This window comes from Denticeps clupeoides, chromosome 15 (assembly GCF_900700375.1).
Source record: "Denticeps clupeoides chromosome 15, fDenClu1.1, whole genome shotgun sequence".
In the NCBI taxonomy this organism is placed as follows: Eukaryota; Metazoa; Chordata; class Actinopteri; order Clupeiformes; family Denticipitidae; genus Denticeps; species Denticeps clupeoides.
The window spans coordinates 6,833,626-6,847,863 of NC_041721.1; the positions used below are offsets into that span (position 1 = coordinate 6,833,626).

At 44.6% G+C, this 14,238-nt stretch overlaps 1 protein-coding gene across 1 annotated transcript; it reads right to left on the bottom strand.

The window, feature by feature from the left end:
- Positions 1-2,977: 2,977 nt before the first annotated feature.
- Positions 2,978-12,889, bottom strand: tmcc3 (transmembrane and coiled-coil domain family 3). Its single transcript, XM_028953972.1, has 6 exons — positions 12,719-12,889; positions 7,546-7,800; positions 5,606-6,291; positions 5,284-5,419; positions 4,690-4,782; positions 2,978-3,832 (listed from the first exon to the last, which is right to left on the bottom strand). The coding sequence occupies exons 1-6, from the start codon at positions 12,719-12,721 to the stop codon at positions 3,623-3,625; spliced, it is 1,383 nt and encodes a 460-aa protein (XP_028809805.1). The 5' UTR covers positions 12,722-12,889; the 3' UTR covers positions 2,978-3,622.
- Between the last annotated feature and the right edge of the window lie 1,349 nt (positions 12,890-14,238).

Consider the following 14,238-nt stretch of genomic DNA (forward strand, 5'->3'; position numbering starts at 1 on the left):
TTTTGTGCTCTGCAAACACCCACATTTGCCTTCTTTTTATATACCCAAAATCCAAGAAGATTTAGAGCATCTACCAGGTAGACCAATAAATGACTTGCAGAACCTGCTTCTGTCTTTTGTCCCCGTAATTTCCGTCGGTTTTATACTGGTCTTTATAAACCATCTCTGCTTCTTTTTTTTTAACACTTGGTGCTGTGGCTTATGTTTATGGATTCCTGACACTATTCTAATACCATTGCAAATACTGTATTCTGTACTCTGTATTCTTAATGAGAATTATGTTTTGTTTAATCAATTTATTTACATTTATTCACAGCTACTGGCTGTTTATGCCCCAAATCACTGAGGTGCCACTGAGATGCCACTGAGCAAGGCACCGTCCCCACTGATAGGGACTCTAATCAAACTCCCCTGAACTCCCCACTGCCCACTGGGTGGTAGTAGCCTAGTGGGTAACACACTTGCCTATGAACCATTGTCCTTGAACAAGACACTTAAACCTAAGTTGTCCCTTTAACTACTGATTGTAAGTCGCTCTGGATAAGTGTTCTAAATGTAAATGTAAATGGGTTAATCCACCCCACCTCGCAGGCGTGGCCTATCAAGGTGCTGATTGGACAGCGTGAATATTGCACAGGTGCACCTCAAGCCTGCCCACAATAAAAGGCCACTCTGGAATGTGCAGTTTGCAGCATGTGAAATGAATGTTCACTTTGCTACCATAAGCCATCCCCAACGGAGTTTCAGAGAATTTCAGAGAATTTGACAGTACATCCAACCGGCTTCACACCAGCCCATGTGTGGGCAGTCCACGGCAGACCTGCGCAATATTCACGCTGTCCAGTCAGCACCTTGATATGCCACAACTGTGAGGTGGGATGTGCAAACTAACACAGTTTTGTGAACCATATTTGAGAATAATTGGTCTTTTGCGTATGTAGAAAATGTTCAGCTCATGATTATTGGGAACAAAAACGAAGGTGTTGCATTTATATGTTGGTTCAGTGTAATGATACATAGCTCTGCATGTGTAATCAGATTAATTTTTGTAGGATTAAATGCATGCTGAATCTGTGTAATTTTTTTATTACCTCCCCCTAGTGGTCAAAATAATGCGGTGCACATGCTGATACCTTATATGAGGGCAACAACAATTTGGTTGCTGTTTGGCTTCTTTGTTACTCAAGCTGGTGAAGGCCATAGAGCCATTTAATGCTTTTGGTCTGTTAAATAAAAGCCATTATCTATGACATAAACACTATTTCATTATGACATGCTTTGAGCAAGTGATGAGAGAGTGACTAAAGGTTTTTCTTATCTGATGTTGGAACACAAAGCAAGAAGCGACATTTAAAGGAAGCGTGTGCTTTAAAGCGACTTCTTTGGCCTTTCGGTCCTGGATGACATCGGGTGCTGCTATCACTTGCATTAGGCTCATTAGAGTTTAATATCCAGATCAGGTTTCTACTCATGAGCCCATTATGCTGACCTTAATTTCATGGATTCAGCTTTCAGAAGAGGCAATCAACACTTCTTCTACACAGATGGGTTACTGCATCATTAATACACATACGGTGTAATTTTTCTGAGGTAAAAACTTAACTGACACATTAGATTGTTTTTGGTTTTGTCCATGTTAACAGTGCTACGACCAAATCTTTAACACCTCCTCTACAGGTTATCAACACACACATCCTGGTGTCCTCAAGAAAATGGGGTTCATCAGTCTAAAAATTCACCTTACAGTTCTCCATAGTCCAGTTCTGATGCTCCTCACAATGTAGGAACATTAGATGGCGGCAGGGGCCAACGTGGTTCACGGGTGACAAATCTACACATAAACAGGAAGCTGTGTGGCACTGCCTGTTCTCACACCTTTCTGGTATGTGCAGCATTCAGGGTTTCAACACATTGTTCTGCAGTAACTCTTCCATGGTTTTCTCATGTAAAAAAAATTAACTATTCATTTCCCTCATTTAATGTGACCTATAAGCTGTGTAATTCAAACAAATAAGTTGAGGGGATAAATACAAAAATTGCATAAATGTGCACAACCTCAAATGAATATCTTTTGATTTAAATACAGAATTCATTTTTTTTTCTGCACACAGTTTCCATCAAGTGGAGTCCTACAGCAACTCTGAAATTCAGGAATTTCTGGCATGGGTTGCAATACTGAAGCCCTTTTTTACACATCCAGGCCCAGATTAAATGTGCAAAAATACATCCAGTCTCACAAAAGCATGTGGGAAGGTGTGTTATGGTCTCCTGACCAAGGTTGAACTTTTAGGCCAATAGGCTTGTTTGGTGCAAAAACAACACTTTGCTTCAGCAATATAACCTCACACCTATAATGAAGCATGGTGGTGGCAGTTGGGGGCTTCAGACAAGGTGATTATTTAAAGTTCCAAATACCAGTCACTTTAGTACCAAAGTTTTTGGGTGTCTGCTAGAAATCTGGAAATTCACATTTCAACACGACAATAATGAACATCGAGCATAATGAAGAAAATGTAAGAATGCCTTTTGCCAAATATTGCCATGCCAAGATGCACCATCCTACCCACAAAGACTGAATGCTTTAATTAAATCAAACAGTGCAACTAAGTATTCGTTTTAAAATGGTGAAGAACAGTGTATGTGCCCTGTAATGGGCATGGCACACCGCCCTGCCACACAGGATGGGCTCCAGCAGGTGGGTGTGCACACGTTACCAGGGTTCCTTTCTTGGACCACTTTTGATAGGACCTGATCGCTGCAGACCACGATAAGATAAGAGCTGCAGTTTTGGAGTCGCTCAGTCACCCTTAAACGTCCCAGGACAAAATGCTCACTTGCTGCCATATATATCCCAACCACTGCCGGGTGCCAATGTAAAGAATCAATGCCATTGACTTCAGCTCTAAGTGGTTTAAATGCTGTGGCTGGTGAGTGTACAGGTAAAGTAAGACAGAAAGAAAGCTAAATGAAAAGAGGGTTTTACAAATACAAGAGGATTTATTTTTCAATTTGTAAAAGGGTTGTGGAAGAAGCTCAAAACCGGATTACCCAGCTAACTCATATACACACACAGTTCATTTATGTACATTTTGACCTTCACTCTCAAATGAACACATCTGGTAGCTCTCACACACACACACACACACACACACACACAGGTTAGGCAAAGAGCTGGCAACAAAGAGCTGGGGGCTTCAGTCATCTTCAGCAAATATCAGAGGTTCTCAATGTGATGTACAAAAAAAATGAAAGAGACAAGATGCTCAAACCCCAGTTCACTTCAGAAGTCAGAAGGTCATTGACTCTCTCTTTGTGTAAAGATGCAGGTTGTTTTGGGGATTCTTTACCCTTCCACCTTGGGCTGCAAACCACAAAATCCCTGTTAAAACCACAGTTGCATAGGAGCTACACACACCACCATTCGCATACACACACACACACACACACACACACATCAGGCCTACCAGACGAAAGTACAGTATCACAAAGTGAAACAAAGGCTTCAAAAAGGTAAAAGGAGACCTTGATCCTTCACCTCAAAACAGCAGCCTGACTCCAGACCCTGAGATGCTACTAGCGTCCCTGCCCTCTCTCTCTCAGACAGACAGACAGACATTCATGCTCAAGTGGGCAGCAGCATGCGTTCCACAGCACAGTGCAACTGTTCCCAGTTCTTCCAGACGGCGGCGAGCGCACAGACTGTCAGGAACGTCCCAAGGACGTGTAGGCGACTGCGCATCAGCGGAGCTGTGAACTTGGCCGCCGTGGAAACACACACGAGGATCACCGTGACGATGGCCAGCATGATGTTGATGCACTTTCCCAACAGGACCTGAAAAAAGACATTTTGAAATAGGTACTTAAGCACCCCACCAAAAGTAACACATGCCCCTCTGTATATATAAGGGACAGTCGTGGTCAAATTAATGTTTTAATTAGCTTAGAAGACAATTTTACTGATCATTATAAATAATTTTCCTATAATAACATACACTCCATTATTCAGTGATGTCAAGAAAAAATAATTGGGGGGGGTGACCTTTGAACAAAATATATGACAGATATATATGTGCATATTGGCTGTAATGTTACATGTACAAATACAAAAACAGCAGGAGTAGAGATTATTTTTGCAGGATTCCCACAGTGCTGGCAATGTAACACGGTGGAATGCCAGAAATGCTGGTTCCCTGTATAAAGGGATGATTGTGTAATGCCCATGACGCCACTTAAACGGTACAGAGCAGTTTTTTATATTTATGCAAAGAATACAATTGCCAACTCTAATCAAACCCCATTTCTTCATAAAAGCTGTTCTAAAAATGCATTTCCAGTGTGTCATTTCCAGTGTGTGGGTGGTAGTAGCCTAGTGGGTATGACCCTCGCCTATGAACCAGAAGACCCGGGTTCAAATCCCACTTACTACCATTGTGTCCCTGAGCAAGACACTTAACCTTGAGTGTGTCCAGGGGGGACTGTCCCTGTAACTACTGATTGTAAGTGGCTCTGGGTAAGGGCGTCTGATAAATGCCGCAAATGTAAATCTGTTTTCCGAACTGAACCATTTACACCCTATATATGGTCAAAAGGTATGGATATGGGAATGGATAGAATCAATATTATTGCCTGCAAAGCACATGTGTGATTATGTGTGTGTGTGTGTGTGTGTGTGTGCACGTGCATAATGACCTTAGCGTCTGCGCTCTCCAGTTGGACAATCTGCTGTTGCTGTTGCTGCAGTTCCAGCTTAAAGACACGAGTCTGGCACGACTCTAATACTTCCTACACACAGACAGGAGAGGACAGAGAGACAAGGCCTTGCTGATTACAGGTGAATTCATTGATTTCATGATAATAATAATGATCATCGTCAGTTTCTGTACACAGTAGCACTGCTACTGACCGAATGGACGCAGCCAGTCAAATTCAAAACATACACTTTGCATACAAACAAAAGCAGCTAATGTTCCTGGCTGTGACTGCGGCTGTGACGGTGACACTGCTTCGTTCAGTCTCAGTACATTGTCTACATTGTCTTCTGAGGAAAATATGTTCCAGAGCATTTCCAATTAGCCAGTGTCACACGAGAGACCAGAAAGTGTGTACAGACCTACAGCTTTTACTGGCCCACTTTATTCGTGTCTATCCATGTAAACCAGGTAAATATTGCAATGGTGATTTGAAAGGATAGAGATTTGGATTTGAAGTGGGAATTTCACTCTGCACCTACAGAGGGTGCTTCTAATAAAGGGGCCATTTGCCCGAACGTGTATCTGCATGCACCTGTATATCTCGTGCTCTCTCATAAGCCTGATAGGCCACTTTTTCCTCAATGCTGGCCAGCTCCTGCTTCAGAATCGCTGTTTCGTTCTGATGGAGCTCGGTCAGGTCATTCAGCTGGTCCTCCAGTCGTTCGTACCTGAGGCGGCGATGGAGGCAGGTTTAAGTGTGGTGATTTGCATGATGTGCACACTGAAATGGACGCAAAATCGACTGGCAAATGAGATAAACCTTAAATCCCCTCCCGTCTACGAGAGAGCGTATTTCTCTGTTCGGCCTCCCTCCTACACTCGCGTTTAAGTCCCATGTCTAAATGCACGGGTACCTGTATCTCTCCTCCTGCAGGGTCTGTGTGATGAAGCCGTAGTCCCGCTTCAGCTGGGCTTTCAGAGCCTCCATGTCCTCTGCCAGCTGTGCCTGAGACTCCCTGACCTCTCGCACCTCCTGCAACGCCTCGACCAGCCTGTAGGAGGCCTCGCCCTGGCCTTCCCCATCCCCGCCTCCCGGGGCGGCGGCGCCTTGGGAGCCTACGGCGGGAGTGTGGCCATTGCTGTCGGCCGATACAGAGGTGCCTGTTGAGCACTCGTCATCGCTAGGCATGTATTTGCTTTTGGGCGTTATGGTGGCACTGCCACTTAGCGTGCGTCCGGCCCCCTCAGCCTGGAAGCTGCCCGTCGTCTCCATGGAGTTTTTGAGGTGGGCAATGTTGTCCGCACTGCCGAACTTGTTACGTATGAGGTTGGCAAACTCGCGGGGCTTGCTGAAGAAGAACGGGGACGAGAGAGACACCCCCGGCCCCACGGTCTTCACCTTGTCCAGGGAGGGGTGCTTCAGTGTTATAACAAAATCTTTCAGACTGTCTTTGGATGAGCTCTTGTCCTCTTTGACAGCGGTGGATGAGGGCTGCTTGGGTCCGTTCTCACGCTCTCGCAACTTGCGGTGGTACTGTTCCAACTTCTTCTGCAGCTGAACAATGGTTTGGGCGGACTTCTGGTTCTTCTTTTCAAATACCTTACAAAGAAGATTCATCAAAGGTCCATTACATTCACATTTGTGGTATTTATGAGACGTCTTTCTCCAGATTAATTTACAATCAGTAGTTAAGTAGTTAGACACTCAGGGTTAAGTGTCTTGCTCAGTGAGGCAATGGTAGTAAGTGGGGTTTGAACCTGTGACTTCATGGTCTTCTGGTTCATAGGCGAGTGTGTTACTAGGCTACTAACACGCATTAAACAGCAAAAACTAGAAATGGATTATGGATTAGAACAGATCCAAATAGAATGGTACTATTCTTTTTCACCAGCAATTTATACCAACCACCGTGACATGTACTAGAGTGTACCAGCGGGACGTCAGAATGCACCAAATCTCGGGATGTTGATGAGGTCAGGAAGTTAAAAGCACATGTATCAAACTCGGCCACATCCCGCGAGATCACTTTACATAGATCTATTATTATGGCCCGGCAATATGACACGCTGATAACACACAAACTACAGATCCCATAATGCAGTGCACACTTTGCTGACAAACTGAGTGCCCTACACATGGTTCGCATTGCACTTTGGTGACTTTAAAGCACAAACCAATTTTTTTTCGTTTTTTTTTTTTTCATGGAAACTGCACCTGTACAAATTCAGCTCCTCGCATTCGGCAAGGTAACTGAAGCACTGCATTATGGGATCTGTAGTTTGTGTGTTATCAGTGCTTCATATCGCTGGGCCTTAATAATAGATCTATATAAAGTGATCTCGTGGGAGGTGTCCCGTGGGCCATGATTTTGACACGCTGTTAAATAGGCCGTAAAGTGTGGCTGAAAAATAAAGTTTATAATTATACCATAAATATGTTCCAGGTAGTTCCAAATGAAATTTTGATTTGTTGCACCATGAAATTATAATCTGATGCCTTAAAGTACTTTAACGTTAGAAAAGGTTTTACTGAAAACCAAGCACTTCTAAATTCTCATGTAGTCGACCCAGAGTTCAGCTTTATTCTGACACCTACACTCATAGCCAAACATGAGTAATCAGGAGCAAATACACACGATACGTGATGAGAAACTGGCACCGGTGTGCTGATGCACTGAACTTATAACTGTAGCTCACCGGTTCTGATTGCTCAATTATCACATCTACTTTACAGCATTCTTACCAATTGAAAGTATTCTAGTTATAGACATATAATTTATACCTTATGTACTGAATCAATGGATAATAAACCAACGGTGAGGTTTATGTCTGGAATACTGGAACTGTTACACACCTGGCGAATGCGGCCCAGCTGCTGCTTGTCGGCGTTGTTCACGAGCTTCAGATACTCGGCCACGTTTTCGTCTCTGGCTGTCTGCTCAATCTTGAGCTGCTCCGTGACCTTAAGCACCTTTTGCTGCAGACTGTCCAATCGTGGCCGAGCGCGCAGGGAGTCCCGTGCCGCTCCATCACAGTCCAGCTCTGGCTCCGACGCGCCCTTCAACAGAGCCGGAGCACCAAGAACACCACCCTCACCAGAACGCTCCGCCTGGAACCACACACACAGATACAGTAAATACAAACGAATTCACTGACAAATGCAGTTTTTATTTAAGGGTTGTAACGATTCCATTGTGTCTGGGGTTTATTAATAATATTTAGTATCTTTAGCCGATGTTTCACTGAAAATCTTTGTCAGCATATCACTGAGAAGCACCAGAACAACTGGTGCCTTTTAGATAGCATGGTCCAAAAAAGCAGGAATTCCTGAGCTGTGCATTTCCCCAGAAATACACCCGCTCATGATTGTAATAGCAGAAAAAAAAGACACTTACATTCAATGGGTGTGTATCAGTTTAAGGGACACATTCTTCTAATGCAGCATTATGCATCATCGCGGTATGACAGGGCCCTTCCAGGATATGCATATTTTTTTCCGCATATAAAATCCTTTGCATACTGATGTCTCTGAAATGGGGCAGCCTTGTCATGCCACAGTGATATATTCGATCTTCAAAAGCACCTTTACAACATTGCTGCACCCAAGTTGAGACATGGCTTGTGTGCTCTACTGATTCTGACATATTCATTGTGCTAAATAAGATATAGAACATTAGGGGCGTTCATGAATGTAACATTAACTATTGTCTGCAAATAAGAGGTCTTGGATTAAAACGTTGAAATTCTATCTGCATTATTGGTTTGGAAGTGGACGTGGTCCAAAGATGTCCACCAACAGCAATATGAACATTGGTATAACAAGGAAAGAAAGCGAAAGGGACATTATTGTGTAGCACATTATGCAGAGAAAATGATTGCTGTGACTCACAATGACAGAAACATTCAGCACACGGTGCACACTATGAAATGTGTCCTCTGCATTTAACCCATCAGCCAAGAAAAGCGCCCGTGTACCTTGATCACCTTGGGGGGTACCCAAAAATAAAACAGGTACGCGCATCAGAACAGGACTCACAGATGAAGGACCCAACAGGGAGGCGATAGAAGAGGTAACATTTAGACACTCACAACCGCTGCACACGATCAGGATAACGATGAACAAAACACAATGAACACACAATCACAATCCACGACACACAATCATCATGGCAAGTGTGCACCTTGGTCATTTATAGTCTCCAAATGATCTAAATTGGCTAATGTATAATAACACACTAACCACTAACACACTAACAGGGAACACTACATAATTATTGGATAGTATATTATAAGTATATTATAAGTATATAGTATAAGTATAAGTACATTAGTCTTAAGTATACAAGAAAAAATCAGAATGAGATCTCAAAATGACTCGCAAAATAAAAGCTGCAGAAAAGGCCAACGGCGAACAGTAAATAGATTTCGCAAACTGTGACCAGTGAACGCATTTAGTGGGAAAGCAATGAGAAATAATTGACAGATTGGTACATCTATGGACAGAGCGGTTACACCCATAACACATACACACCATGACACAACAACAATTAGGACGGCTAATGATAGTTTAAAAACAGATTCACACACACACAGACACACACACACCGAAGGTTCAGAATAACACTCCACTCTTGGGTCAAAATTAAATTCCATTAGGTTTTGTTACTATGACAGCAGGGCAACCGAATACTCAGGGACTCTTTGTTACTCGGGGACGACATTGTTCGACCATGTGCAATGTGTGTGTGAGAGTATGTGTGTGTGTGTGTGTCCTGTTTCACGTCTGAATTCTCAATAGACCGTGCTGCTACCATAAGACCCAAAGAGGCTACATATCTGGGTCACACTGGCACATATGGCTGCAAGGGTGTTGGCCAATATTCCTGTCCCTGCACATGCACATGTGCTCATATATATTTGAGCTTCTCTCTCTGCCGTTCATATTTAATGTTAAATAGTCCAACATGATGGTTTATCTCTCTCAGCTCCCATACTCAGACCAGTCGTGTAAGTCATCTCCATTTAAATAAGCTAAACCTGAAAGCACTTTAAAGCCACGTGGGTTTGTACGTGTATTAAAGAGTCACGGGGTGAAGATCATTAGACAATGAGCGTGTCTGTGTTTTTTGCGAGACAGGAAGGGCGGGAGGCGAGATGGAATGGACGAGAAAAAGGTGATTAAGATGAAGTGATTCTTATCCCAGACACAGAGAACAGGCAATCCGATGCCACGGCCTAAAATGATGTCAGCTGGTCACCTGGCGCGGCAGCATTCCAAAGCGCCGGGCGATCGCGTAAGATGACGCAGGTGCCATCTGCGGCCCTGCAGACGAAATGTTGCACCATCCAGATGTCCAGATGCAGCAGGCTAAAGATAAAGCTGCCTCAACTTTATCTGTTTTAGGTGTGTGTGTGTGTGTGTGTGTGTGCTGTCTTGCTGGAGGGAGGGGAATCCTGCACAAACCTGTTCTGACAAGGAATTACTGTACACGTGGAAACAACACACACACACACACACATCTTAAGTTACGAGATATATTGCGTAGGGGTGGGCGATGGAGCCTCTAAATTATATCACAATATTTCAAGAAACTTCATGGTGGTATAGAAAAAAACGTTTTTTTGGTGATTGCAGCTTGCAGTCGGAACCCACCGTCACGAGTTACCAGCAGCGGCAGCACCGTAGCCCGGGTCGTGTTTTCCCCATAAAAGTATAAGAAAATTGTTATAATTTAGTTATGTTTTATTGTAATTTAACAACAGCAAAAAAAAGAAGCACCTTCACCTTGTAACTCTTTTAACGAACCACAATGGCGTATTCTGAATACTAAAAGAATTTTTTTTCTAAATTCTAAACTTGAATGCTGTTATCTGTGTTATTGTGGACTGTATGAGAAGCCCCTGCCTGATGAACGTGTGCTGTTATTTACCAGTTATACTGTTACTGTACACTGGTATAATAAAGTATTTAAAAGGCCTCAATTAAATTCATCTTCCAGTGGCTCGTGAGCAAACATCATTTGGTGGCCTAGCGGTTAAGGAAGCGGCCCCGTAATCAGAAGGTTGCCGGTTCGAATCCCGATCCGCCAAGGTGCCACTGAGCAAAGCACCGTCCCCACACACTGCTCCCCGGGCGCCTGTCATGGCTGCCCACTGCTCATCAAGGGTGATGGTTAAAAGCAGAGGTCACATTTCGTTGTGTCACCGTGTGCTGTGCTGCAGTGTTTCACAATGACAATCACTTCACTTTCACTTTCGTTTAGCAGCAGCTAGTCCTGTGACAGTAAAAGAATGTAAAAGAAATGGCAATTAAACAAACAGCTGGGGTAAAATAGACTCTCAAACATTTCTGCAATACTTCATAATCCATGCAACCTTTTCAACATTGTGGCTGAAGGGTTCGGTTCAATGCGTCTAAATGTGTCATAATGCGGCGAACTGTGTCCCCCGTATCGTGATGATTCGGCCAATAGTTGTTCCCCTGGTACCGGCGTGTTGGGAAAGCGGCGCCTGTACAGCAGGTATGCGATAGTTGGCAGCGGCGCACGTGAAAAGCCTGGAAAAGCAATAATCCCCGCATCTCTGTTTCTCCTGCTCTCTCCCCCCTCGCTCTTAATCCTCCCTGTCCAGATCACAGATTACCAGCCCTGTCCTTCAGCTCAAGAAAAGCGAGCGGCCCAGCTGGTGTGAATGGGAAATTCTGTGTGTATGAGCGTGTGTGTGTGTGTGTGTGTGTGTGTGTGTGAGAGGGAGAGAGACAGAGAGAGAGAGAGAGAGAGAGAACTGTGTAATCCTGTCAGAGCAACACTACTTCAGAGGTAATGTGGTGAAAGTGATATGAAGACACACGGCAACACGGGGCGGCGCGTCCGCATATCCTGACAAAACGTCAACTGCAGATCAGGATCTTTACAGGATCACACACACACATACACACACGTTCGCAAACACATGCAAATGCATGCCGCGGTCGGGCGGAACAAATTCTTATACGCCTGCGCAACTGTGCGTACGATGTCTGGTGACATAGTGTGACAGCACACACGCGCATCCCACCACCAAACTGACAACCAAAAAAAAACAACCTTTCTGATGGAAGGAAAGAACGAAAGAATGAAAGAGAGAGAGACAGAGAGAGAGAGAGAGAGAGAGAGAGAGGAAGAGTGGGGTGCACACGGCTGGACAGAAGTCTGCCCTCTGACCATTCAGCATGGGGGTGGGGCGGATTCTGTGGTTACCCTGACAACAAGTAAGGGCTTCTGCTCAGAACAACAGAATGCCCACAGTTCTCCAACAACAGAGTGTGTGTGTGTGTGTGTGTGTGTGTGTGCGTGCACGTGGACTCTGCATGCCATTTTATCTCTGCAAGATTTTCTTTTATCTTTACACAGAAAGGTTAAGTCCTTAAAATAAAAGTACTTACGTACTTACTTTAAGTAACCCAAATGAACAGACACCATTCCAGTCATGTGACATTTTAAATCCTCAGGCATGTATACGGAAGTGTTCAGGCGACTACGGAATCAGCACACGGGTATACTGATATGCTGCCTGCTATAACAATGATATTACAACTCGACAATTCCAGCACATTAGACTTTACAAAACCAAATATGTAACAGTTTATGGCTTTAAACGTCACTTGCCTGAAGATAATTTATTAATAACATTTCCCCCCACTCCTATATGCTAGTATATAGTACTGTATTAACCATATATACTAATTTAGGAAAGGTCTATATATATTTTTTTTTCTTAGCAGAACTTTGTTAAGATTGTTTCAGATTTTTGCAGAACGTTACTGTTTTAGTAGGTTTTATTCCATTATGTGCTTTTGTGGCGTCCCACTGTTGTTTCAAACATAGAGCCGATAAAGCTTTCAATCAAAACTCCACGGATGTGCCATTAACGCACAACCCGCAGAGCGTGTATACAAGCGGCGCGTCCCCGCGAACAGCACAATGACCCACAAAAACACGCGCGGCGCGCGGCCGCCACTCGGGCTGCGCGGGAACGCGCATAGTTACCATTCGGCCGCAGACGCTCGGGCCTCGGACTTGGCGTCAAACTTTCACCCGCCGCGGCACCTGCTCCCGCGAACCAGCGGCGGCCGCCGCATCGCCCCGTCCTGCGTCCCGCCAGCGGCAGCGACGGACGCTCGCGTCGGTCTGACTCCGAACCGGGACGCGCGGCGCGACGCGCTGGGACCGAGGCTCCGCCCACCCCCCGGGCTGGGGCGAGAAAGGGGCGGGGCCTGCGACTGAACAAAGACTTCCAATTATCATTCCTCTCAAGTTCGCGATTTATCTCTCGTCTCTGCATTGGAATGAAATAAGTATTATTTTGTTAACTTTTTAATCGGTGAACAACGTCACAGACTCGTCACTAGGTGTATGAAAAAAAATGAACTGTATTCTCCTTGTAGCTTTCACATGAAACTAAAAACCTAAATCTTCTTGATTTATGTTTTGTATTTTCTGATGCTGTGTAATTAAAAAAAACTACCAACTGATGTGGAGCACCTTAGGAGCATGGTCTACTGGAAATTGGGGGCAGTGGCGGCCTAGCGGTTAAGGAAGCCAGAAGGTTGCCGGTTCGAATCCCGATCAGCCAAGGTGCCACTGAGGTGCCACTGAGCAAAGCACCGTCCCCACACACTGCTCCCCGGGCGCCTGTCATGGCTGCCCACTCCTCACTCAGGGTGACGGGTTAAATGCAGAGGACAAATTTCACTGTGTGCACCGTACGCTGTGCTGCTGTGTACCACAAGGGACAATCACTTCACATTCACTTCACAATGGAAAGAGCGAGTTATATTTTACTGCAATACCTTTTTAATCAAACGTCGGTAACAATCATGTGAAAGAGGGGAAGCGCGAAGAGCGGCCTGCAGAAAGAAAGTGAGATAGGTGAGAAACTCGATATCTTACAGCCGCTTCAGACCAGAGCACGTGGCATTAATTTTTCAGAGAGAAACTCTTTCATTGAGTTGTGAATTTTTAAACACCCGACTGCTCCGAGTGCAATGCGCCCTGCCCATTGGTGTCTAAGCCCACCGCTCAACAACCTGCAGTGGGCGTCTCCAGAATGTGTACAGAAATGGGGGTTCAGAGCCATCAACCTGAGGCCAGTGATCATTTGCAAGAGTCTGTGAGTGTGCCTGATTCACGACTCAGTGACAGAAATGTGTGTTTGACAATTACAGTCACTGGGGGCGGGGGGACTCTTTGGCTTTGTGGAGGGTCAGACCATGTTTGTGTGTAATCAACATACTTGTGATAGTGTTTGCTCGCTCGTTTTCCTGTTAAACTTCCTGTCTCTGGCTTCAGTGCGATCGTCTGGCTTTAGTTCACATGGTCTATAGAGGAATGCAAAACTCAATTGGGACGCAATTGAGTGCCGAGGTAGACCCACCCCCCGCCATCCCGATCACTAGAAAGTTAAAGTTATTCAAAGTGTTGCCCAACCCTCACTGATCATTATTATTCATATATTAATAATGTGACAAAAAAATTGGGAGACTGGGCATTCACACACCCAATTTCCC

Bases quoted from the DNA above. Each gene is read 5' to 3' on its own strand.
- tmcc3 (XM_028953972.1), bottom strand. The intron at 5,420-5,605 runs GTACCCGTGCAT...TCGCCGCCTCAG, and splicing joins CTGCAGGAGGAGAGATACAG to GTACGAACGACTGGAGGACC. The intron at 4,783-5,283 runs GTGCATGCAGAT...GTCTGTGTGTAG, and splicing joins AGAGAGCACGAGATATACAG to GAAGTATTAGAGTCGTGCCA.